The sequence below is a fragment of the Notothenia rossii genome (assembly GCF_949606895.1).
Source record: "Notothenia rossii genome assembly, chromosome: 11".
In the NCBI taxonomy this organism is placed as follows: domain Eukaryota; kingdom Metazoa; phylum Chordata; class Actinopteri; order Perciformes; family Nototheniidae; genus Notothenia; species Notothenia rossii.
Window position 1 is genome coordinate 18469351 of NC_136910.1, and position 27512 is coordinate 18496862.

General features: G+C 41.3%; 1 protein-coding gene across 3 annotated transcripts in view; it reads left to right on the forward strand.

Moving 5' to 3' along the window:
* The first annotated feature begins 3763 nt into the window (after positions 1–3763).
* Positions 3764–27512, forward strand: part of etv4 (ETS variant transcription factor 4) — a 33691-nt gene continuing 9942 nt past the window's right edge. Inside the window, exons 1-6 of one of the 3 annotated variants that reach the window (XM_079657917.1) lie at positions 3764–3963; positions 4587–4688; positions 5216–5306; positions 5467–5514; positions 10549–10602; positions 26581–26710. In XM_079657917.1, coding sequence (XP_079514043.1) covers positions 4632–4688; positions 5216–5306; positions 5467–5514; positions 10549–10602; positions 26581–26710 — 380 coding nt within the window. In that variant the 5' untranslated portion in view covers positions 3764–3963; positions 4587–4631. Of the gene's footprint in view, positions 3964–4038; positions 4689–5215; positions 5307–5466; positions 5515–10548; positions 10603–26580; positions 26711–27512 lie in introns of those variants that run through there. The other 2 variants (XM_079657918.1, XM_079657916.1) reach the window with 2 other exon arrangements.

A 27512-nucleotide genomic window follows, 5' to 3' on the forward strand; every position in this document is an offset into this window, starting at 1 on the left:
AATAATCCAGCTTGACCTTTTTAAGGATGTGCCCCTTTTCTTTTTAAAGAATCATGCAGCAAACATTGCTGGCTCTATTTTGTCTGGAGTTATTTTCAGGTGTGTATTGTTTGTTAAGGAAATATTCTTCTGGATGTTAATTTGGGAGGAGATGAGGTAGTCCTGAGAGGGGTGAGGTGGGGGGGCAGATTTGGCAACATGGCATAGTAAGGATGTGACAGGGAAAAGGAAACTAACGTTTTATTTTTGGTCAACTTGAAAGTGAAACTGGAAAAGACTTGTCCCTACGCAAAAGGAAGCTACAAGGGCAAGTGAAACACATCCACTCACACACACATATACACACACACAGACTGCCCTGTGTTTCACACGTTGAGTGTTTGCATTAGCAATCATTTTTCAGTTGGAATGGCACGTGAGAGAGGCAGCTCTTCCTCGGAAGCCCGCTCCACTCTCCAAACAAAGTGAGAGTCCTGTTTGCTTTAATGCTGCTCCGATGCCTGGTTGTCATGTCACTCATGTACAGTCAATGTCCCTTGATACAGTTTGATTTAGTTTAAGAAAACCAGCATTTTCCTTTAAAGCACCAATAGTGAATAATGCTGTATAAACATTGGATCCCATGACTACTTTTACATGAAAGGCTCTCTCAAAGAGATTTTTCTCAGGCCTGTTATGGTGCAAATGTGTTGTCATTCATTCTGTAAAACTAATGTCACAATATGTTCAGCAACATTAACTCATATAGACCATTTGAAAAGAAAAAGTGTTGACCTTCTTGTCCATGTTGGCCTAACTCAACTAAAGCCAACATGGATAAAAGGGCGGTGAAAAAATGCGCTTACAATTCCATGACAGCAGGAAGCACTTAATGTGCTGACAAATATTGTGTTGTGTGATCAAAAGCTCCAGAATGACAACAAGAATGTGCAACAGGAATTTGGCTCAAATTAAAATGAATGGAGATCTAACCATTTATATACAAGTTATATCTAAAGAAATGTAAGTGCAATTGGACGTTTTGATCGTGCTTCCAGTAAGTCCTTGTGTGTTGCCCTTGTTTTACCAACGATCTTCATTTGTTATCAGGCACCATCAGCCTTATCAGGAGCGAGGGAGGAGTAGGAGGGACGAGAGAGGAATATGAAGCTCCACAGAGAGGAAAGAAGTAGAGGTGTTGTCGACAAGCCTTCGAAACAAACACCATCCCCCGCAGTCAGACGCCACGGCCTCTGGCTCCTTATGTCTCCCTTCTCCCCACATCCTCTTTCACTCTGTCTTTCTTCCTCATTCTTTCCATTCATTAATTTTAACATCTCTCTATAAACTATTTCACTTAGAATATCTCTCTCCATTTCGACACATCTCACTCTGCCTCTCAATAGCAGCTGTAGCTATAATAACATTTCAGCCATCCATCAGGCACAGCTTTGATCAATAAGCACTCTGTGTCCACTCCAGAGCACCGCACTGAACTTAAAATGTCTCCCCTCTGTCTCTGTCAGTACTTATCTCTCTGCTGACAAAGCTTTATTAGACTCAGGGGTGGATGACTATTACAATAGATTTCACAATGCATTTCGGCCCTGCGCTGTGTGTAATGTAAATGAAACACACAGAGGTGATCTATGGCAACGGCCTATGTTCTTTACAGTTTCCATTCATCCTAAACGATTGGAAGAAGTTGTAAATCCTGTGCCTGAAACGGCATGACTTTATCAGCACTATAGTAGTGAGGAGGTATTTAAGGCGCCTTCTTCTGCCCCTTTTTTCTTTTTTTTATCAAGATGTCAACCATGTGGATTAAAAACACATGTGCGTCCCGAACATGTGCCGCAGATCAGGAGTAAAATTTTTTGTATGCTGTCTGAAATCACATTTGACAGTTTTAACTTTAGATGCCTCATGGATGAAGTGTTTAAGAACTGAACCGAGAGATAAATTATTTACAAGCATAAAAAAGGACATACTCAGATGGAAAATTAGGGATTTCGTGCCCACATGCTTTCAAGTGCAATTTTTTTATGCAACGCCAGTTATTTGCCAATACTTTGTGGTGGTGAACACAATCATGTTTAGCTTTAATATCTGGGACAAAAATAAGCTTGTGGAACATTAAGAATAAAACATTCTTTCTGTTTTTCTCGCAGAACATACAATAAGGAGATCCGAGCATAACTAACCTTTATGGATATAGAAAGGGAGTATTTAAACAAAAGGGATTTTAATTTCAAAGATTTATATAGGTCTGATGAGGTAAAAGTGTTTCGTGAAAAAAACAAAACAAGCATCTGTTGCTAAGCTAACAGCTGTTTTTAGGCTGTTTCATCTTGCTTACGTCGGGAATATATTTATATTACAGTTCAGTTGAGGCTGGAAGTAATTAGTTTTGTACTTCTATGGTCATAAACCAAGGTTTAATGTTGCTAAAAGGAAGTTCAGGGGATCATCAGAGTTGTTAAACTTGTCAAATAATTTCACTCAAAACTACAAATATCAGCCTTGTGTTGGCGCTAAAAGAAAATTCAATAGGATTTATCCACATGTGTACATTAAACCTCTGTAGAAAATCTAATAGCATTACTTTAAAAAATTGTTGTAATATTTAAGTCTTGACCAAAGGGGTTGACCGACCAACCAACAGTCCAACATCGCCATCCCACAAGTGTGGCTACAACATTATCTTCACATTAAAAAGGGGAAATTTTGAGTCCAAAGTTCACGTGCTTTGAAGTCACATGTGGGTTGTCATGACTCATGGGCAAAAACAAATAATGTTTAGTTGTGCTTTGACGTCCGGGATAAAAAGGAAGTTATGGTGATGAAAAACAGTCTAACACCATTGGCACAAATCCATTTAAAAGAGGTTAAACTAAACAGTATTTAACCAAAGAAAAAACATATCCCCACCCCCCTTTCCTTTCTTCTTTATTCCTTTATATCCACTGTGACACTGTGGTTTGGGAACGACTATTTTAGCATATATGGTTTCAAGAGAGTTTATAGTGGCTTAAATGTAATAAAACAACTGCTAAACAACCACAATGTTTACTTACTTGAATATCCCTCAGCCTTTCCTGCTCAGTGATGGCTGTACAGAGCAGGGCTGATGTAACATTTATGGCCTGTTGTGTACATCTAAATGCACATCTAACTATCATTAAGCAGGGAATAACATGTGCAGTATCACCTGTAATGGAGATTGATATCAACAGGGGGAGAGAGGAGGAATAGAAATGCTCTTAAACTTTGTGTTGTGTACGTCCATGATTCATATTCACCACTGAAACTAAATCTCAAATCCCATCAGAACCTTTGTTTCCTGGCTTCTGACTGCCAACTCCTCCTTAAAAAACAGTCTTTGTGGCTTTAGTTTAGCACTTTAGTTTCAATAAGCAGCAAGCATTTCACCATCCTGTGTACACAGCTTCCTGAAGAGAGCTTTAAATGATGTGGCTTTCTTGTGGTATAAACTTAAAACCACAAGAATGCATATTATTTAATGCTCATGTTAAGGTACAGGGCTCCTGCAGAGGTAGGGCCACTTCTTCCTGTCTGGCCTTAATAAGTAGAGGGTTGAGACATAAAATGAAGTAAACAAAGTCAGGTTCTTTGAGTTTGTCTGGGTAGAAAAGAAAAACATGTCAGAACATTCGTGCCAGGGCAGGTTTTTATGAATGGAAGTTTTTTTTCTAACTTTCCCTCTCTCTTTTTTGTGAATGAAAAACAACTGGAAAATCCAGTATAAAAGCCCGGAGTATACAGGGAGATGATTGGCTGCTGTGGCACAAGCTCCGCCTACGGTTGCTAGGAACCCGACTACCACGCTTCTGATTGGCTCACACGGGGAACCGAGACTTCATTCATAAGTCAGTGTATTCAAGCGGACAAAGGCAAGAAATTTGAGCCCTTGAAAGAGGAAATGCTCCAATCACGAGCCTCGTCTGGCTCGAGCAACAAAAGGCAAGTCTCCCCAAATCATGTCCGTAGCAGAATTGTCAACACAGCTGGCTCAAAAGTCCCCTCACTTAAACAAAAACGTGTTCAAACTAACTCTTCCTGCCAATGTTAAGTTGTTTCCGTCGAAATATATAGTTAAGCTTTGCGGCTGTGACTCCACTAAAACTCGCTACATCTGTTTCCCGTCACAGCTACAACAGCGCTGGACTGGTTCCCAAAGAAAGTAGAGCCTGGCAATGTGGGCAGACGTGGCAAAAAGCCCGAGAAACAGTACTAAATAACACTCATAATTCAAACACGCTTTTACGACCCGTCCGACATGTTTTTTATCAACCACGCCACTAGGTAGCCTACAACACAAACAAAAACAAAAACTGAAATGTCCTGCTAAAAACGTGAAGAAAGAGCTGCTTGAGGTGTAAAATGAACGTTACCTTAACTTATAGGTATGTGACGAGCTGTCTGCCTGTCATACACACAAATAAGAGATTTGTAAAGAGGGCAGCAGCCCGCTGGGTAATCACTCGCCATCACTTCCTTTCGGCATTTTTTGTGAATGGAGCTCATTATGCATGCAGCCTCCACGCTGCTCCATTCACAAGCAGCGCTCCCTCCTCTCCCTGCAGCCTGCGTGGATCCACTCTGCCTAAATGACCACAAACGGGTAACGGATGGATTATAAGATGGATGGATATTTGGACCAGCAAGTGCCTTACACTTTAGCAAATGTACGTATGGATGAAATCTTTCTGTTACTTTCATATGTTTTGCTTTGGTAATAACTGCTACCGGGCTTTATCTCTCCGTCTGCTGCACGAGTTTTGGCTGAAGCAGCTGTGTGCGCGGGATATAAAATTACTTCTAACCCCGCTTTAAACTAACATAAATCTTTACAAACTAAAGCATAAGTATTGCACATAGTCATGTTTGTCTGTGGCTTTCTTCTAATCGTGACTTTGCTTGGAGAACGTGTCAATGTGTGCCAAATGGCCACTTTCTCCAGGCGCAAACTGCGCGTTTGTTTTTCACAGATTTCCTCCACCATAGAGAAATGTGTTGTTTTCTGAGTAGTTTCATGTTCACATATAGCATGCCTCTTATTTATAACTCATTACAAATTATTGTTAATATAATTGTGTCTGGTTTGGTCAAATATGTCCAAGTGGTTTTTACATGCCACATTAAAGATTTTGACACTGATGTGCTCTGTTGGAATCTGTTTCTCACTTCTCTGTTAACATGTATGGGTTTTCAGAAGTCGCATGGAAATGGGCCCCTAAATAGACTGTTGATGGCAGCGAAAAGGAAATACATGGACACAGAATTACCCCCTCAGGAATCCGAAGGTAAAGTAATTGAATACGCATGTTGACATCTATCAAGCCCAGGCAATGTCAGTATGAGGCCAATAGTTACTTGATATGCATATTATGAGGATAAGAAAAATATTAGTGAATCTAACTTGTCATTCATTCTGAATATTCATATGTGTATCTTTCTTTTCAGACCTCTTCCAGGATTTAAGCCAACTCCAAGAGACATGGCTCACAGAAGGTGAGATCTGCCAGCTTTTTATTCTTAATTTCTACTTTGCTGTGAAAGTTTCCCTGTTAATGACAGTCATGGGGTTTGATAAGCTTGAAATGTTGGTTAACACAGACTTTAAATTACACAAATATTTAAAAAATTTATTAGAAATCCTGTGACTACGAAGGACACTCATTGCTTCCAGCTCTTCTTTCAGACCAAACTCTTATTAATCCACTTATTTGAGCTACTGTCCCAAACTGCCTGATGCAGCCCACATGCTCATAAACCGTAAAACACCAAAAAAGAAAAAAAAGGGGTCCAGAAAGAACACAGACGGGACACTATTAGCTTCGAGCATGTCCTATTTTGGCCATGTTGGCATGTAGTATGCGTGCCAGCCAGCAGCCAATGCAAACAAATAGGCTATTTGGCTTGTGTCACTCAAAGGCACATAGCGATGAAATAGGGCCCAGCAACAGGCAATTGTCAGCCAATAGACTTAATAAGTGCAATGATGATGTAAGCCCAAATGGAATAATTATACTGCATGTCAAGAGAGAGAAAACAACACAGGCCGTGAGTCATTATGCCCAGTTTTAGTGGACAACAGTGGCAGGGCAGTGTTGGTCTGAAAGGTGCTTAAAGACGCGAGTTAAAATGAGAAGTGCACCCAAGAGGTGTGAATTTCAGTTGTGTCTGTTGCTTTGAAGTGCTTTGATGTGGAAGTTAAAGAGAACTTTTGCTCTGTTTTTACATTTAGCTTTGATTTCAGAGTATTACACCAGTATTACAACTTTTATTTGTTGAAGGGGGAAATTGTCTTTGTTCTTACCTGAGTATAAATTGTGCATGTACGGGCGATTCTGTGACATCACAACTCTTTTGGAAACTATGGTTTGATATGCTACTTACACTGGTAAAATGTTGGGTTAAAATCTCTAATTGCAAATATCTGGCTGATTTTGCTGTATCGTTGCGATATAATTAAAAATATTAGAAGGCATGATCATTTTTCACGATCTGGATGGGATTTCTTGTGATGATCTGTACAAACAACGTTATTTTCATAAAACTGTAGAATCAGTTTGTGGGCCAGAACATCTCTGCAGAGCCACAATAGGTCATTCAGAATGTTATTTTGACACAAGATGTGCCTATAACACAGGTTATGCAGATTGTTTATCCTACATAAATGCTATTTTCTTAAATCAAGTATAAAGAGAATGGGTGGTGCTCTGTTGTTATGTGTAAAGAAGAATTTCAATAGCGATTACGTCACTTTAAAACAGTACAAAGAGCCAGTATTGACTTTGAGTCACAGTATACAGCAGATCGGCACACTATAGGAGAGTAGGACACTATGTGGAAGCGGTTGTGTCTGACCTGTAGGCCAGACATTTAAATACAGCATGCTCCCCAGCAAGCTACTGTTTATGGGAAACAATGTGGTATCCACGTAGCTTTCTCACCTTTTCTCATGCAGCGCCAAAACCAGCAAGTTCACTTCACACCAGTGTCTCACGTAGACAGAGACAAGAGCCAGAGCCCATAAAACTGCAACAATGGGTGTCGCATCAAAGTTGGAGCCCATTTGTATTCACAGATTTTACAGTAAAAGCCACCCTTAAAGGCTCCGTTTTTCTCACTTACCTTACTGTGGTTTGGTCTTTGGGATCATTTTGGTTTAATTGCCTGGGCTTAAACATGAGATTATGCCACCACATTACTAGAATGGACTTAGTATTTAGTTGGTGCTGCTGAAAAGTTAAAATAATAGATCAGAAACATGCTTTCCAAGGAAACAATTACCCTGTGACTCTAAATCACAGAGCACACTGTGATCTGTTTCACTCTTGACTACTTTTTACCAAATAAAAAGTCCCTATAAAAACTCATGAAAGCAAGCCATGTGAATGATTTGAAATGGCACAAAACAGTGCTTCCTGTTGCATTTCTAATCTGATTTGGTCATTTTCATAGGTATGAGCACCACATTAAATTCACCAACATTGTAGTGAGGCGGTTGCATCAAACACAGTTGGATATTTTAAAATCTGAGCAAAAATATCCACATGACTAGATAAAAGCACTATGAGATCAATTAGAAAGTATATTTCTGTAATCTTGGAAGATGTGAAAGGAGACATCATTTTGATGTACATATTGGGTGGTTGCTTATTGTTGAGTCACAGAGGAAAAGCAGAAATATGGAAGTGTAACTTTATCAAAGTGTTATTTAACCCTAAGTACTGGCTTGTTTTCAGCTTCCCCGGCTAAGACCTCTCCTTTCCTGTGGCATTAATTAAAGACCTTATCATGACTGATTGCAGTTGTGAGGGATTCACCCAGATTGTAAAAGCTGGGTAGCTTGAGGGAGTTTTTTTTCTTCTCCTTTTTTTTTTTTTGCCAAAGGAGAGCGGAAGCAAGGGAACTCAGAGAGGGTGAAGTACTGAATGGCAAGAGTTCAGGAGCTTGTCACATCTTGTCTCATTTTGGCCTTTAGGTTTATATGACTGAGGCTGCTTAGCTCCTCCCAGGATCTCCCACTGAGAGAAAAAAAAAAGTCATTCAAGGTGCCTGGAAGCATCGGGGAGAACATGCGTCTGTGCTCGTATAAACACACTTTCCTTCTTGTGCTGACTTGCATCCCAAAGCCCCTGACGAGGTGTTCCTGGAAACAAATCAAATACACATGCAAGCGCTCATGCACGCATGCACACACACACACACACACACACACACACACACACACACACACACACACACACACACACACACACACACACACACACACACACACACACACACACACACACACACACACACAGAGAGGAAAGGGCACAGACACAAATACACACAGCAGATACTGTCTGATGCTCTTCATCTGCATGTCTTCTGTCTTTATGAGGTCCAGCGTGTTCCGTTTTGGACATGTTGAAACTAGCGGATATGATTGATTGTTAGATGTGCAGAACTAAATATTGGCCCCTGCTCTGTCTCATGCAGCAGCTTTATTTCCCCCCCCCCCCCCCCCCCCCCCCCCCCGAGGGCGATAGACCGAAAAGTTAAAAGGGGGTAATATTATTATAGGATAGTAAGACACAGGATGTGGCGTTGTATAAGAAATCGATGTCATTTATCTGAACATGCTCCGAAACGCCATCATCCGGTTTCCTTTGCACAGGAAGGAGGAGTGTGACAACACGAAAGTGGATTTGGATTTCTTATTTCCTCTTTTTGTGTCTGCTGCTCTCTTGAGTTTTGGTAGTGTGTATCTGGAAAGCATAATGTCGGATGAAGTGAGAGAATAGGCTGTTGTGTCAGATTTCAGTTGTTGTTTGAGGTTGCAATCACATCCTTTGCTACAGAGTCAAAGATTTGTTAAATCTGCTATTTATGACTCTTTTGTCCATTTCCACCGAGTGAATAGTGCTAAAGTACCCACAACATGGTACCACTTTGTTTTGTAGCCCATTACACCCCTGATTGAGTTTGTGATATTTAATGATAGCCATCAACTTTTCCCTGCCAGTTTGCTTGTACCATGACGTAAGTGTGAGGCCCAAGCAATGGAAACACTTTTTAAAACCCCAGAAACTTGTGGAGCTCGAGTCGTGCCAGATTAAAAGGTTGCAAGCCCTGCTTCTGCTCTAAATGTAGGGTTAGATCATTAATTCAGGGGTAGTTAACCAAAATGCCATCACGCTCATGGTTAAGTGGGTGAATTTGACCTCCTCACCCCCCAATAGGTTGTTTTGGAGTCAGATGAATTTTGGCTTTTCTAACCAGTTTGTGTGACTTAATTACCGGCTGCACCTGGGTTTAGCATCAGCTTCATGAGTTTCATTATGGCCGATGGGGCTTCTGAAATCGAACACCACTGCAAGTAATTATAGATCAGATCAAGATATCACACAAACAGTAGCACTGTAGTGACTCGTCTATTTTTTACAAATCTTTGGCTGTGTATTGTCTGTGTGACTCTTACATTAATGCTTCATAGCAACCGATATGAACTGTAGTGTGATCAATTCTTAGTAAAGTCACTGCGGATCCAAGAATATGTGACTTTAATTTGCTCCTTTTTCACTCTTCCAGTTCGCCTCTTGATTTTAGTCTAGTTTACTTGTTCTGTATCAGCTAAATTACAGCGAATCCTCATCTACGCAGCAGATTAAATCCGGACTACCTTAAGATTGTTAAACAGAGTCCCCACCACGTTGGGACAAGCTGAATCTGAATAACTGGTTTGTACTGCTTGACAGATTTCTTAACTCGTATATAGCCAGAACAGCCTGTTAGTCAGTCTGGGTATCTACAAAGGAGATAGAAAGAAACAGGTTAACAGCTGGTTGTATAACTCGACCGCTGGTGTACAGATGTCTGGCTAGTTGAGTAGTCATTACATGTCTCGAATAGGATGTCTTAAAAGAGGTTGGGAGAAAAGACGTTACATAACTTGGACTTGACAAACGTTGTTTTCCCCTCTCTGTTAGGATTTACAGACAAAGAGTTTGTGATAAAGTGTCAAAGAAAATTGTGGTTGGGGGAAATGAGATTGTGAAATGTGAACATACTTTGGAATAGGCATTTCGCAATAATAACGGCAAACAAATAACCTGTAGTAAACAATTTTATTTTGAAAAGTAGTAAATATTTTTACAATTCTAAGTTTAGATTTTTGATTATTTATCAGATCTTGAGCTCATTAGGTTCCTATAAGTAGGGACTGTCCAACACAACATGCAGAGTCTAGTTTCATGGTTTTAATTGGCAGAAATGTCTCGGTTTAAGTCAAAGGAAACAAGGACGGCAGGTTATCATCATGCTATTCAGGATCTCCGTGTTCTTGCATATTGATCTATGAGATGAGCAAAGTGCTGACCTGCTGCGAAAACTCACGAAGAGAAACACAGACTGGGCCTGACTCAGATTTCCAGAAGAGAAACAGTAAGACAGAACAAGGGAGGAAAGTAGAGACAGAGAAAGGTCACTTGTTGTCAAAACTATTATAATCATGTCAAATTTATGGCTGTTCTTTTTTCTTTCTAATTTCAGCTCAAGTTCCCGACAGTGACGAGCAGTTTGTTCCTGATTTCCATTCTGAGAACTGTGAGTACTTTCAATGTATGCGTACTCTGAACGTATGTGTGTCTATGCCAAGACATTTGATTATCTGAATATAAAGTACACAGATCAGATGTTTTTTTATTCTTTTTCAATGGGGCATTGATCTGTGAATGGACTGTCTCAGCCATCTTCCAGATTTTGGACTGTAGGCCTTCTCGTGAATTCAGCCAAAGTATGCATGTCCTGAGAAAGTGAGGATGAATCCAGCGGTCAGATTTGTGACTGTGAATCTGCCAGTGGCTTAGGTAGGGATACTGTAACTCGCTGATGTTACAGTATCTCTTTGGCAGACAAAACTGCACAAGGCCTAATGAGCCAGTCATCATGAAGTCAATTTGGATGCCAGCATTATGTGCTGCCGTCATCCATTTGCATGCCTTTGAAAAGCTGAATGGGTACGGCCCAGGAAACCAGTAAAAAATCGGAAGGTGTAAAATAGAGAAGCAAATTCCTGGGCTGCACAACTGAGCGGCTATTTGAATGAGTTTCCCTTTCTTGTTGCGCTAACAATGGCGATTCAGGATCTGGGTGGGAGTACAAACAGTTTTTCGGTCCCATTCAACGCACTGCAGGCTTCCCCATCTTTAGCAATAACACTGAAATGCTTAGGGAGAAAACTTGAAATACGTGAAGTATAATCTCATCCCCCAAATTAAAATTGACAGCGTTTGTTCCCAGTCAAAAGGCACTTCTTCTCAGTGAAACCAATGTGTCCTTTGTGTGTAAACATCATGTGATTGAACCAGCTCCAAGTCACAACGGCTCAGCCCCTCGGTGACACATGCTCTGTGCAGCGTTGTCGCTGTCTGTTGGCCAACAATGCGAAGCAGGAAGTGCAGATGAACCCCAGGGCACACAGGGGTCATGTCTACTTAACCCCCTGACCTGTCAGCCAATCAGCTGTCAGGCCTCTGCTAACGGTTGACCAGTGTATGATTTGTAGGGTCACAAGGGCTTCAGTTTGACGGGCAGCTCACTTATACGCAGCAGAGACAGTCCCACGTTGACAGACAGTGTCCCTGCTGGTCCCAGTCAATAGCTCCGAGTTCACTTTGAGCATCTCTATCCAGCTCTGATTTAGGCGAAATTGAATCTGACAAGCGACCACTAACATATTCATCTTTTTGTTTCAATCTGGTGTGTTAAAAGCATAAAAAGGCTTATCTTTCCCATACTGCGCTAAAATGCGTTCTCATTGTCATGGGGTTCTTTTTAAAAACAAGGTGACTCACCTTTTTTGGAAACTGTAGTACATTAAAAAAAAACACAAAGCAAAGCCCTAATCCCAGGTGACCGGAATATAATTGAGGCTTGCATTGAAAACAGCGCCCTGTTAAAATTAAACATTGTTGTTTACTGAGTCAGGTTGTTACCTGCATGGGTGTGGTGTTGAAGGAGATGAAATCAGAAAAAAGAAAAAAGCAGATAGGCAAAAACACTAGGACATGTTGGAATGCTAGATTGGGGAAGAGGACGTGGGGGCTGGGGGTGGCAAAGGAGGGGATTGTGCAATACCTGCACATCTGGTAAATCTATCTCATCTGGTCCATTCTCCCTCGGTTCACCGCTAACAAGCCCACTCTGTGTGCAGGCTGCCATTGAGGGAAGGTTATGCCAACATGCAACTTTTATGTACTTGCTGACCTGCCTGTGTGTGTTTAAAGGTAATTGAGCCATTGGTGATAACAACGCACCATATTTTCCCCATCAAACTAATGTGATTGGCCCTTGCATGGAAAAAGAAGGATGTTGATGTGAGGAGATGAGGATTAATGCTTCATTTTGGGGCCGCTGACAGCAGCTCGGGGGTTATCCTCGCCTGACGCTAGGCTGTCGGGCTGATTCCTTTATCTGTTTACTGCCTGCGGGGAAGAAACACCATGGAGGTGTCAGTCAAATTGATGGCGAAGATACTTAATTAAAATAGTTTGAACATGTCACTACTTAAGTTTTTGTGTTTGAATAATCACTTAAAAGCCAGCTCCTGGGCGTTTAGCGAGGCCCTGCCGTCGTCTTTCTTTGTCCAAGTATGTTGTTTACACTTGGAGCTGCTCGAGAGATGTGACCCATTCATACATTTTCTTCCCTGCGTGCGTAAGAGGAAGTGTGCCTCTCCCTCCCCCCTTCTCTCCTTCTCTCTCTCAGTCCTCCGCTGCTCCCTCCTTCACTCTTCATTCATAAAAAAGCCCTACATTACTACAGATCCCCCTTCTCTGACACCCCCTCCTCTCCAAGTGGATACTCCAAACCCCTCCCTCCCTTCCTGTGTCTGTACAAACTAAGTAGAATTTAAAAATCTGGACTAAACCCCCCCATCCCCTTTCTCTCTACCTCTCTGTGTCTCTCTCCACACACACATTGAGTGTTCCAAGATGTGAACTAATCTAGCGATTTGGGAGCTGTGTGGGACGATTGTTTAGTTTTGTGCCTTGCAGTAATTATATAGGAAGTTGTGGCCATAGAATGCCTTTACAGTACTTTTCAAAAAGCAAGTTTAGCAAAAGGAGAGAAAGCTAAGAAAAGAGGGAAGAGAATAAAGAGGATTTAGAGAAGAAAAAGAAAGGACTTCAAAGTCTGACTCTTCTTTTTGATTTATATTATATCTCACCATTACATCGCATTCCACCCATAGAATGTATATATTCAACCGCTAAAGCTCATCTCACCTTATTGAGTAAAGTCTTTGTGCGCCTTTTCTTTGATTATTGTACAAAATGAAATGGGGTTGCACAATTGTATCCTTAACTGAACCTTTGGTCAATAATATATCATAAAATGTTCCATAAAGTCGATGAATTCATCCTAAAATATTATATTGAATAAAATAAGACATCAGTAATATACAATTGACAAGGTATGAACAGGTTATTTTAAGGGAACCTATTGTGCTAATGTTCCGGTTTCATAATCATATTTTGTGCTTCTGCTGTTAACATGCTTTAATGTTCAAAAAGCTCTTTGTTTCTCTCATAATGCCTGCGCTTCAGCACCTATTTTCACCCTCTGTCTGGAACCAGAGCCCAGTCTGCTCTGATTGGTTAGCTGGTCGGCTCTGTTATGATTGATCAACTGCTTAGAGATGTCCTGCCCCTTGGCCTATCACGTAATGTGTCAGAGCGCTAGCCAATAGAAGTGTGAGATTGACATTGTGATGTCACAATGTTGCCTATGTAAACAATGGGGGGGGGGGGGGGGGGGCAGGGGGCGAGTGTGATATTTTAGCCTTTGCAGACCATTAACATACACTAAAAGCTATATAATACACTGCAGGTAAGGGAAAAACAAACAAAAGCATAACAGGGCGTCAATATAGAATGTGTGTGTCAAAAATGACTTAAATTATTAATTGGCCTTCAGAAAAGGTGCACAAAGAAGAAAGAAGAAGGGAACAAAAGAAGGAAAGAGGGAACAAAACAAGGACAGAATAAAGGAAACAACATAAAGGAAAGGTTCCAGTAACCCAGCTCTAACCAAATCCTCCCCGCAGTGTGTCTCTCTGGCTCTGCGTGTTCTGCTTTGTCATGAATTCACAGCCTTCGTCTTGTTTGGGTTGTTTTTCTGGATCAGAACCGGCCCAATCAGGCCCTATTCGAAGCATGAGGCGATGGGCGAATGGAGCCCCCCTCCCCCACCCCCTTTTCCAACTCCCTCTCTCCCCTAAAGAGAAACATGCAGCCTTGTGTTCTTCTCTTTCCAAAATACAGCTGCTATGCAACAAAGTGCGCAAAAGCAGCCAGGTGCCTGCCAGACATGCATGCAAACCCCCGCTCGTCTTCCTCCACGTCTGTGTTTGTTACAGAGTTTTGCTTTGCTTACGAGTAAAATGGTTGATTTCTCTTACGCGGACAGATGATTTCTTTTGACAGCCTCTCATCCACTTACTCCTGCGCACACATAAACACACTTGGCCCTGGCGAACACACACACACGGACACACTTCAGCTCTGCAGTTTTATGAATGGGTTGGTTGTGAAAGAGTGGCTGAGGCAGCACATTGAGTTAAGGGGGGTGAACCTTTATTCACGACATTGGGGGACGTTATTCCAACAACACCTATGAGAGGTGCAGACCTATCTTTTCTGTCAGTCTGACTACAACTCTTTTCAGTTTTGGGGGATCATGCTACTCCTGTTAAATCTTGATATTTGTGCCCTTTGTTGGTGTAGTTGCAAACTGGCCAAATGTTTCTCTTGAATTTGTTTTCCAATCAGGAACCTAAAAAAAAAGACACTACAACAACTAAAGTTTACTGCTAGTTTACAGCATTATTTAGTCATCTTTAGTCAATCAAATCCAATGGAAATAGGATTGTAAAGGTCAGGCATGTGGAGTAATAGGCGTTTAACAGCTTCCAGTGGGGAAGTAAAAGCTGTACTCCTGCGTGTTGATTCAGAACAGCCCTGTCAAAGCCAGGGGGCCGCGGGGATTTGAGCCAGGCAGCGCAGCCCGAGTGTCAGCAGCAGAGCTTTGTGAATGGACGGCAGTGTGTGTTTTATTACAGGAGAGAGAGGGGAGGTGTGTGTGCAGAAAAAATGGACTCTGTCAGTGTATGTGTGTGTTGGTACATCCCTGTGATGCTCATATGCGTGCCTTAGCATTTCTCTGTCTGTGTTGCTGTGTTTACTCCGGCACGGCTCTGCTTTCTGCAGCTGGAATGTTTTCTCCGTCTGAAGTGAGCACAGACCAAAGAGGGGAACAGACGCTGTAAAAGAGAAGGGGCGAGGCCATAAAAATAACAGTAGTTGAACTTGAAGCTTTCATTAAGAAAAAACATACGAGTGTGTAAACCATGGCAGTGGTAAATTCCAGTTTATACATGTTGCCTATGGAAGGATAATCTAATACAAGTCAGGCCTTTAGGCAGGAGAGGATCTGGTGTGCTCTGTCTTTTTGAAAGTGTAATGGAGGTTGTTCTCTTGGTTTAGACTATGAACGGGTGTCCGTGTTATTTGAATAAATCAATCTCCACACAGAGTACACTAAGAAAAAACAACCTTTTTATTTAAGAAAGTGCTACGTTCTTTCGCCTCATAATATTCACATTCTGTGTGTAAATGTTTTAATGTATTAAATCAAACGTCAAAAACATCCATGCCTGTTTAAAGGCTTTGTAGATTGCACCATTCTTTCTATTGGTTGTTGGTTAGGTCTGGAAATGCAGCAGTTTTTTAACAAGAAGAGATGATGAAGCAAGAAATACAGAATATAGCAAATGATTGGCCCTATAGAGTAAAATAGTCAATAAAGTGATGAAGGCCTATGCATTTTGGCGGTGCTACCTTGTGATTGACAGTTCACTGCCACAGCATTGTCCTGTTGGGATGTCTCCCATGTTTCCATCTTTGGTAAGAGAAAAACCAAGATGGCCACATTCAAAATTCTAAATACAGTTTAACGTTTCAACCATGGCCTTTAACCGAAATCCCATTGTTTCCTCATCTGAATTTGTTTTAGCAATGCTACCATGTTCCCATATTCAAGCAATTACTTAAGCGAGTGTAATGTTGTCATAGCCCTTCAAATATATATTTTAAAGCTGTTTTCGCTCTCCTTTGTCGTCCAGCATCCCTACTTAGATCTCACTCTAGTTCCTGACAGTCCCACACACCCGCACACACGCACACACACACACACACACACACACACACACACACACACACACACACACACACACACACACACACACACACACACACACACACACACACACACACACACACACACACACACACACACACACACACACACACACACACACACACACACACACACACACACACACACACACACACACACACACACATTAAACAAACCCTGCTTGTTAGTGGAGGAGGAGGCTGGACTCGTAGTAACCTGCTGACACAGACCAGTAGGTGTGTGGAGCGAGCTGAGAGCCAGCGTGCGGCCGTATCGATTCTCGCTGATCTAGGAGAGGAGTAAGAGGAGATGGAGGGGGTTGATAGATGTCTTGATGAAGATAAAGCACAGATAAATCCGGATGAAGGCAGATAGGGGAAGGAGAGGGGTAAGCGCGGGTCAAACGTGCCCTCAAGAATTACGGTCGAGATCCTGATCAAGAAAGAGAAGGTGAGGAGGGGGTTACGAGAAGCGGAGGAAGAACTGTGGATGTGGCATGTGTGCTGATAATTCCAAACAAGGTGTCCAGGCCTTTCTGTGTGTGTGTTATCTCCTCATGATAAGGGACATTTCGCCTTAAAACGCCTGCTCGAAACACACAGTTAAGAATGAATTGCCACAAAGGCGAACAGACCAATTAAGCACACACTCTGCCATCCCCTCACATCCATGATACCCTAGTGGGCAGTGGGAGCTCATTATATCATTTCAGTAACAGTGTGGGGGTCGATCGATCGCTACATTAAACATTAAGAGGGGACAGCTATATTGGGGGCTGAGGGATTGAGAGTGAGGAGTCAATATTGTGCCAGATTAATTACATCCACCCTTCGCCTCTGACGGGATGTCCCTCTCTGCACATGTACCGAGACAGGGATGTATTGTATCGGTCCACTAAACAGCAATAGAGAAGCAAGATTTATTACTGCTCAATGGCCATTTATAAAATGCCAACGCAGCACAATTGAAAGTGAAGTGGACAATAGGGAAAACGTGAGATGTCCGGAAATTTACCGATTTAAATTGATGATCCCATGATGCTACCAAGACCATTGAAATATGAGGTTTATTTTTATATTAAGAGCACATTGAGTGTTCTTTAATGCCAGGATTGTGTTAATATACAGTAAAACTAAGAGCCAAACTGAAGTGGATATAATAAATGAACATCTTAGGCTGTAAAAATAAGCAATTAAACTATAACATAACATAAGGAGCCTGGTTTAAAACTAGGATTAGCCTTCAGGGTAGAAATTACGAGAGTTTCTAAATAAGTAATGCAACTGGTATCCAAAATGCTGGGATAATAAAGAAAACTAAATAAAACAACCAATTCTAAAAGTAAATATGGAGTTTATTGACATGACTCAAAATGTAGGTTTTATTCTGTGAAAGAAAGCTTGGTGAATCCTCACTTCATAAAAATACTGGCAACCTTTTCCAGTTGACAAAAGGGAAGTGAAACTTTGATGATTGCAACAAAATGTACTGTGATACTGCCTTTCTCACGGCAGTTGTCATTCACATCTACATCCTGTTAGCCAACACAACACAATGCACCAAAAAACATTTTTAACGGCCAATAATAAATAAATAAATCCCATTTGTGAGAAGTGCCGCCCGCGGTGCAGTCCCGGCCAATCATCTGTCTCGCTGATGGCATGGTACTTCCCATCAATCTCGTTAGACTTGTTTGGCAGGTATCTGACAACCATTCTTTAAATATTCAAGGAGCCTGAGCCATTATCAGATGAGAGAGGACGACCTGTAAATCAGATAGAGCCGACACTAATGGATCCAACACTCCCGGGCTCCCTGAGCAGACAGACACTGAAGCCACTCTTGGGCCTGTTGGCTCTCAGAGAAGAGGATGAGTTTGTCAATGCTGGCCTAGCTGCTTTTCTCTCTCTCTCTCTCTCTCTCTCTCTCTCTCTCTCTCTCTCTCTCTGTCTCTCTCTCTCTCTCTCTCTCTCTCTCTCTTTCTTCCTGATTGTGCAGTGACCGGAGAAGCGCACACACATGTCCAGCACATGTTTCCATGCATCAGTGGAATGGCTGGATACACTGCAGTCGAAACGGTCTGGATCATATTGTATCGCCTCGCTTGCCTTCCTTCTCTCACTCTATCTATCTCTCTGTACTCTGAATTTTTCCACTGAGTTAGAACCTACAGAGCCAAAACACACTAATAAATGTTTGATCAAGACGGAGTGAAAACTAGACGCTGACTTTTTGATCTGTTATAGCATATGAAACAGAAAAGTACAACGGTAGTTATTAACTTATAACAATAAATCTTAATGTATTAGTTGGATGTTTCTTTTCTTATAACATATATATGTAAGAGTACAATATATATATTTTTTTATACCATAAAATATAATAGCATCCAATGTAAATACCAAAGTAAACTGCAAATACCTCAAAACTGTAGGAACGGGGATTGAGTAAAAGTACGAGCTAACATTCCAGCACTGGTCATTTTTGTTCCTTTACCATTGCCAACTCATTTAAACCATACAACCTATAACACATCATTAAAAAGGCAGTAGTTTATCATAAAAGAAAAAAAGTTAAAAGTATCACACATTTGTCTTGCCAAAATTGGCATGTAGCCTAGCTTAGCAGAATAAGTTAAAGGGGGCCTATTATTCTTTTGGGGTTTTCCCTTTTCTGTATTGTGCCATATACGTGTTTGTGCACACCAACACATTGTACGCAATAGGCTTAGTGGCGGGACATCTCTAAGTGGTTGACCCATCACAACAGAGCCTGCCAGCTAACCAGGCTTAAAAGAGAAGCAGTATAAGAAAAATATAGCAATTTTTTAACATTAATGCACATAAACATGTCACGGTAGAGGCACAAAGTACAATTATGAAATCAGAAAATTAGCATAATATTTCCCCTTTAATGTTAAATGACAATAACGCTCAAAGTATTCATTTGTAGATATGTTTTTTATATATATACAGTATATAATAGCAACGTATGTTTGATATGATTAGAGGAAACATATTCAGGCAAGAAATCCATTACATTATCTATTCCTCAGTTTGTTGAAACAAAAGCTATTCTCTTCTTCATTGTGTAGTTGGATTAAGAAGTGCTGTCAGTCTAACATTTAGGATAGAACCCGTAAAATAACAAAACAAGAAAGTAAGAAATGGCCCCCAGACTTTGTCTGACAAAGCCACTGCTTGCAGGAGGTTAAAATAACCATGAAAGTATAGGTTATATCTAACACATAATGCTTGTGTTGACAGTCAAATGCTTTTAAATTACACAGTTGCTTTTCCCCATTGCGCCTCCCTCTTACCACAATGGAGCCATGTATTCAGCTAAGCAACTAATGTCATTTGCGAGCCATGTGAATCAATATCCTCCTTTTTAACCTTTAAAACCATTGTGGCATTATTGGCATTCTTGTTTTTATTGATTGGTCACCACATGAGGGATCAATTGGCAGAGTGGGGAACCAGGTGTAGCCCGTCACAGCTTGCTTTAAGTGTTTCTGTACAGCATACTGAGGCCTCGTTCCACTTGCACTTAACATGTACAATGCATACCATGTGAGATAAGAATCTCCAGATAGCCCTGAGATGTTTCCTGTAAGAGAATGGCTTGAATCTTATTTGTTTGATTGGATCCATTAAGTGTGTATTTACATTACGCTCACAGGTTCTACGGTTTAATAAGATCCAGTCGCTTTGTTTGACACAGGGGCTGATGTCCATGAGTTATTGTAAGCGAGGCTGTCATTTGTTGCAGACTTCCAGAGGCTTAAGACTTGGCCATGTCGCACATAAACATTTAATGTAAGACTCTCCAGATCCACTGCTGCCTTCAGATTGGATTTCCCTACACAAGGGCCTTTAATGGTAGGAAATACTCTGTCTAAAATAAGATGGGGGAGTTCATAGTGAGGTCTTGTCAAACTGCTTAAAAAGGCTTATTCACAAGTGATATTAAAATGTTTTGACTAATACACATGACAGTTTAATCCCCTTATTACGTCTCTATCAAAACCACTCCAGGTTCTTTCAAAAAGCATGAAAGATTTGAAATGTGATGGTAGTAATTCGACAGTTCACCCCAAAATTAACCTCTTTACCGTGGTTGTATTTATCAACCTAAAAAATATTTGTTGTGAGCAGTTTTATGTTGGACGGATACATAGCTGTTGTGTTTTTAAAATAAAAAAATGTAGCCGCTTTGAGCCATGTGCTATTGACGTTCCATTATATCAAAGACGACATCTCTACGGACAATATCTCCAATTTTCACGTCAAAATAATGTAGATTGACATATAACACAAACGTTTTGGGGTCATCTCTCCATTTTAATGCAAACCAACATTTTTTTTTCATTAGCCTTTATAGTTTATCTTTCCGTCAGCGCTGTTTGTGTTTTTAAGCAATCCCATAGGAATCCAATAGTGTTTCCCGACATGCCCACATTACCTCCGTGTGGCTCAGTTGAGGGGCCCATTGTGTAGAGAGGTGTGTGTGTGTGTGTGTGTGTGTGTGTGTGTGTGTGTGTGTGTGTGTGTGTGTGTGTGTGTGTGTGTGTGTGTGTGTGTGTGTGTGTGTGTGTGTGTGTGTGTGTGTGTGTGTGTGTGTGTGTGTGTGTGTGTGTGTGTGTGTGTGTGTGTGTGTGTGTGTGTGTGTGTGTGTGTGTGTGTGTGTGTGTGTGTGTGTGTGTGTGTGTGTGTGTGTGTGTGTGTGTGTGTGTGTGTGTGTGGAGGGGTTGTGCCATCCCTGCGCCTGCGATTTGTTTGTGGTGGGTGTCTGTTGAATGGGACCCCCCCATGTAATGATCCCTCTACTTCCTAAGGCACTCAACCATGACCATCACCTTTCACCCCGCATCCTCCCCCTCTAAAGAGCTAACATTTACATATGTAAAAGTCCTTCTCCACCCTGCCTTCAGCTGGGGGGTCATCTCTTTACGTAGCGCTCAGTATAGGGGAGTGAATGGGAGATAGACAAGGATATCACAAAATAAGGAAGGATGAGATAAGACAACAGAGTTTGGATTGAGGAAGGAGCCTTTGACCTTATCAGTTTAGGAGGTGCTTGGAATCTGCTATGTGCTAAGATCCACCCAAAGTGAAAGTTCATAGGAGTGTGTGTATACAGACACACATATATAAATACTCTTTACTGTACACTCTTCTGTGTTTGCTCAAGATTGTCTGTTTAAAACAGCTAGTGTGTTCTGGATCTGTCCTTTTACTTCTAAACACATTTGAGTCTCTTCACTCTCTGTGCTTAAGTTCATGAACCGACCCTCTTCCCCCCTGCTAGAAACGTTGAAATATGAGGATATCTGTGAAGGGTGATGTAACATTTAACAAAGCCGTTAGAGGAGGTCATATTGCCCCAAATAAAAGCAGGAAGCGACGGGAGCCTGAAGAACATAACTCTCCCTGGATCCGTTTATAAGACTGCCACCACCTTATAAACTGTAGCAGCAGATTTTACATCATTTGGACACAGAGATTTACCGTGATATGCCAGAGAGTTTTGAATAGTTGTTGAAGACCAGATGTAGGTTTTTTTTATTTAAGGACTATTCCTGGAACTAAATAGTTGTGTTTTTAGCATCGCTAGCGGCTAGATGATGTACAGTTGCAAGAAAAAGTATGTGAACCCTTTGGAACTACCTGGATTTCTGCATAAATTGGTCATAAAATGTGTTCTGATCTTCATCTAAGTCACAACAATAGACAAACACAGTCTGCTTACGCTAAAACCACACAAACAATTATATGTTTTTATGTTTTTATTGAACACACCATGTAAACATTCACAGTGCAGGGTGGAAAAAGTATGTGAACCCTTGGATTTAATAACTGGTTGACCCTCCTTTGGCAGCAATAACCTCAACCAAACGTTTCCTATAGTTGCATATCAGACCTGCACAACGGTCAGGAGGAATTTTGGACCATTCCTCTTTACAAAACTGTTTCAGTTCAGCAATATTCTTGGGATGTCTGGTTTGAATCACTCTCTTGAGGTCATGCCACAGCATCTCAATTGGGTTGAGGTCAGGACTCTGACTGGGCCACTCCAGAAGGCCTATTTTCTTCTGTTGAAAACATTCTGTTGTTGATTTACTTCTGTGCTTTGGGTCGTTGTCCTGTTGCATCACCCATCTTCTGTTGAGCTTCAATTGGTGGACAGATGGCCTTAAGTTCTCCAGCAAAATGTCTTGATAAACTTGAGAATTCATTTTTCCGTCGATGATGGCAATCTGTCCAGGCCCTGAGGCAGCAAGCAGCCCCAAACCATACTTCACAGTTGGGATGAGGTTTTGATGTTGGTGTGCTGTGTCTTTTTCTCTCCACACATAGCGTTGTGTGTTCCTTCCAAACAACTCAACTTTGGTTTCATCTGTCCACAGAATATTTGGTGCTCTTTTGCAAACTTCAAACGTGCAGATCAGAACACATTTTATGACTAGCTTATGCAGAAATCCAGGTAATTCCAAAGGGTTCACATACTTTTTCTTGCAACTGTATCTGGACGATGCTGTCTGGGGGTCATGATGAGTTTGACTTTTATATTTTTTAAATAAAATATCTGAAAAAGTGTTAGTGTTAAACTCTTCTACTCACATTCATGTCTATGGATGCATGTTGCTGACAAAGGATTTAAGAGAGCACAAAACCAGTTCTCTGTCCTATCCAGTTTACAAGTCAGCCTTCTTAGACTCCACAGGCTTTTTTATATTTTTAAGTGCAGAATAAGATTAACTCCGAACCCTCAGTGCAAGATTCAAGAGGATGAATGGAAATTACCGTAAGTCAAATTGTCAAATAAGCTTTGGTTTATGACCGAATCATTGCGATAACTTTCCAATAAGCCTTAGCTTTACAAAAGTAAACATGATAAATGTAGTATCTGCTAAACATCAGGATTGATTATTGTCATTGTAAACATGTTGGCATGCTTAAGTAAAAGAGCCGCTGGCATGGCTTTATACTCCCAACTCTTAATCTTAAGTCAACTTGGAATTTAAGGATCTGATTTTTCTCTTTGGTTCCTAGTAATTCCTACCCCTGAATCGGAACATCAACCATCTTTATCTAATTAGAAAAGCAAGCGGTGCAACAGGCAGCAGCTACAAACACAAACACAAAAGGCTGTTGGTGCTCATTTACCAGATTAATTCATATCCAGAAAGGTCACACACAAATAGACCAAACACACACACACAAACACACACACACACACACACACACACACACACACACACACACACACACACACACACACACACACACACACACACACACACACACACACACACACACACACACACACACACACACACACACACACACAGACCCCTTCACACACAGCTAACGCCGTTCCCAGGCAGGACTGTTTGAAATGGAACATCCTCATAAACGCAGAGCCACATCAAGGGAAATATTCCTGCCAATCGCATTAGTGGCTCTGCTTGGCTGCACTGAGAGTGTACTCTCTCTGAGGATTGTTTGCAATTCATGACCATGGCAGAGAAAGAGAGGAACATGTCAATAGACAAACACACTCGTATTATTATAGCGGCATTCATGTGCCACCCTCTGTGTACTCGCAGACGAGCTGTCGGAGACTTAGAGGAGGCTGGAATCCCATCGCGTCTGTCTGGGAAATCTGGCTAAATGCTCTCTAATCCTGTTGATCCTCGCTAAAGCCAACACTTCCTCACCTGCCTGCCTGCCATGGGAGAGTGAGTACAGACAAGGTTACGATGATGAGCAGCGCCGTTTGGATTGTTCAACTCAATTTAATGCATTTATTTTAAGATAAATCTAAATCAAACAATGGAAACAATTGCATGACTAGCAACAGGGAGGATTTTCAAAGCAAAAACTACATTTAAAAACTTGAATATCACACATGGTTATGTTTGCTCATGAATACTTACTTAAGCTTTGTGATTTGATAGTCAACCCTAAATCCTAAATCACAGTTGAAAAGAAATGTGCTTGCAATACAAAAGTAGATCAACTTAAATTAATTAAGGCAGCAGCTTACAATTTTTATTATTTTCACACGCAATTACATTTCCGATTAAATGGCAATAATGTTTCAATACTACAAAATATTTAACAATGCTTTTCTTACAGAAAATGTGCTTATATATTTTTGACTAACAACTTAAAGGTGGGGTAGGTAAGTTTGAGAAACCGGCTCGAGATACACTTTTTGTTATATTCCATGAAATGCTCTCAACATCCCGATAGCAATGAATATCTTAAGTGCTATGACAAAAAATCCATTAAAAAAAATGTCATCTGTGGAAGCCGTAGTACTGTAAAAAGCAGCCAGCCCGGCTAAAATAACTGGATGGCCTACCTGCCTGTCAGTCTTCCATCTGTGCACAAACTTATCTCGTGCCCTCATTGGTCATGTGCGCGTTCGTGTGTGTTGGAGGAGGGGCTCTGTAAGGAAGTGGCAGATTTTTTCCGGCTGTGTATTTTCTAATTCTAGCGCATTCGAGCTGGTTTCTCCAAAATTACATACCCCACCTTTGAATTAATGAATTATTTAATACAATCTAGATTTTTGAGAAACAGGAATCATCTGACTGTTTTCATCATCAGATACATTTTTTTTACAATTGTTGATTGGCTAATCAAGTCAGCACTAAAATGGAACCCTTTTAAAATCTTGTCTTTTTTTCTAGTAATAAAACTATTTTACACAGCTAAATTTTGAGAGTTGAGGGAACATCCTGAGCGTGACAGCAGATACTCGAGGCGGCTGTGGTTTATGTCACCTTAATCTCTTCTCACTTTTTGTATACTCTATTTTTTCCTCCTTCGCTTTTTCACTTTCTATCTCTTGCCCTGGTGGAGCGGTCATCTCTGGCCCTATTCAGGCTGCCAGACATTTTTTTCTCCTTCTTTTTTGTGAATGAACGGCAGTATGTAATTAGCTTGGTCGAGCTTTCAGTGTGGCCTGCTCCGTCAGCTCCACACCCTCTACACACACACACACACACACACACACACACACACACACACACACACACACACACACACACACACACACACACACACACACACACACACACACACACACACACACACACACACACACACACTGCTCTAACATTTAAGGACACACATTCCAAAGCACGCACATAGAAACAGACAAGCCGAGATTACCCACACACACACACACACACACACACGTACGCACGCTCACACAGATGCACACACATAAATACAGGCCTCCCCAGCTGGAAGTGCACAGCTGCTGCTGTTTACCCTGTCGGGACCAGAAAAACATCCTGTACAGTTCTCCGGGTGAAAACCTCCCCTCACATAATAAACACAAGCCCTCGGCACAGTTTGAAGCTCCACTTTGGGTGGTTTTCGTGGCCATCAAGGCAAAGGTCCCCTCCAGCAGACCAGATGATGGACAGCTCTGTGAGACTTAGATTGAATCCTTCAGCTGGGAAATGAAATAGCTAAAATCGTATTTAATATGTCGAACTTTCAGGGTATACGTGGCATTATCCAGTTATACCATCTTTACTCAAAGGCAGAATTTAAAGATCGCAGGTGATGGCTAACATCTGGATACCCATAGGAAAGAATGCAGAGAACATAATCTGTGTATATGCTGTTCTAACAGAGGTGTGACATTTTCTTTCATCAGTCCACAGACATCTCTCTGGCCCGTACAGTTGTTTAGCTTTAAGCTTGACTTTGACAGAGGAAGTTTTGGCTGCTGTGTCTGGAAGAGTGAAGAAAAGTAGGCGAGGACACTTTGGGCTCCAAATGACTGCTGGAATGCGGTTGTGTGTGTGCCTGTGTGTTTTTGCGCGCCTGAACTCCTCAGTGTGTATTCAAAGTGTGTGCTTATAAATATGTGTCTGTCTGCTGCCCTGTGTTTTGCTGCTGACAGTCACTTAAGCATTTTGGTTGGCACGTAAAAGAGATTCCTGTGCAGACAGAAGTATTTGCTTTTGTATTAAAGCTTAACAACCGTAGTATCGAGGCAGGGCTGAATGAGAGAAGATAATACAAAAGCCCGCTCTCTGTGTGTGTGTGTGTGTGTGTGTGTGTGTGTGTGTGTGTGTGTGTGTGTGTGTGTGTGTGTGTGTGTGTGTGTGTGTGTGTGTGTGTGTGTGTGTGTGTGTGTGTGTGTGTGTGTGTGTGTGTGTGTGTGTGTGTGTGTGTGTGTGTGTGTGTGTGTGTGTGTGTGTGTGTGTGTGTGTGTGTGTGTGTGTGTGTGTGTGTGTGTGTGTGTGTGTGCCAACCCTCATCACTGTTTTCTGTTTACTGCCTCTTGCAGCAGTGGCATTTCACAGCCCTCCCGTCACTATCAAGAAGGAGCCGCAGAGCCCGGGCTCCGACCCCAGCCAGTCCTGCAGCCACAAGCAGAGCTTCAGCTACCCCAGTGGAGAGCAGTGCCTTTATGCCAGGTACATAGAAGGCTTCAATAAATGTTGCTTGTAGAATGTTAAACATAAAACCTGTGCTATGTTTCACTGGGCCAATGCACCCAAATCACAAAATATACATTTTCATACTAGAGATGCCTCATATGGATTGTTTTTTTTAGTCAAAGCAGATCATTGTTTGTCATGGCCGATGCAATAAGATAATCAATAATTTCACACTGTTTTAAATAACTACAGTAACTTTTCATATGTTCTTTTTTTCTGGTATTAAGTATTTCAAAAGAACTTGCATTGCTAAAATGTTGTCTTGTCTTCCTCTAAAACTGTAAAGGCCAATCATTTATCGGTTTTATAAGTACATCATAATAATAATAATATATGTTCCATTATGGGCTTATCAGTTATTAGCCTGGTATTTATTGTGCATCCCTATTTAATACTTGTGTATATCTAAAAACAATCGTATGTAGGGAAAAAACTGAGCATTTATATTTTTCTTCGCATACCGTCTTTGTTTCAGTCGTTTCTTATCCATCTCTCAGTTTTGGTTTCTAGATAAGAGCAATAAAGAGGTCTGTCATTTCCTCCTCCTGTTTCATGTCTCTACCAGGCTTCCTTGAAACCTATTTATCAGCTCTTATTTGGAACATCTTTCAAAATGTTTATGGCACTGAGATTATTATCTCTCTGGAAAGAGCAGAACAATTGAAACAATAATTACTTTATTTTACCATTCTGTCCAATGGCCCAGCACTGGTCAGCTGTCATGCATAAGTCAGCACAGCTAAAACACTTACCACATGTTATTGACTACCAAAGAACT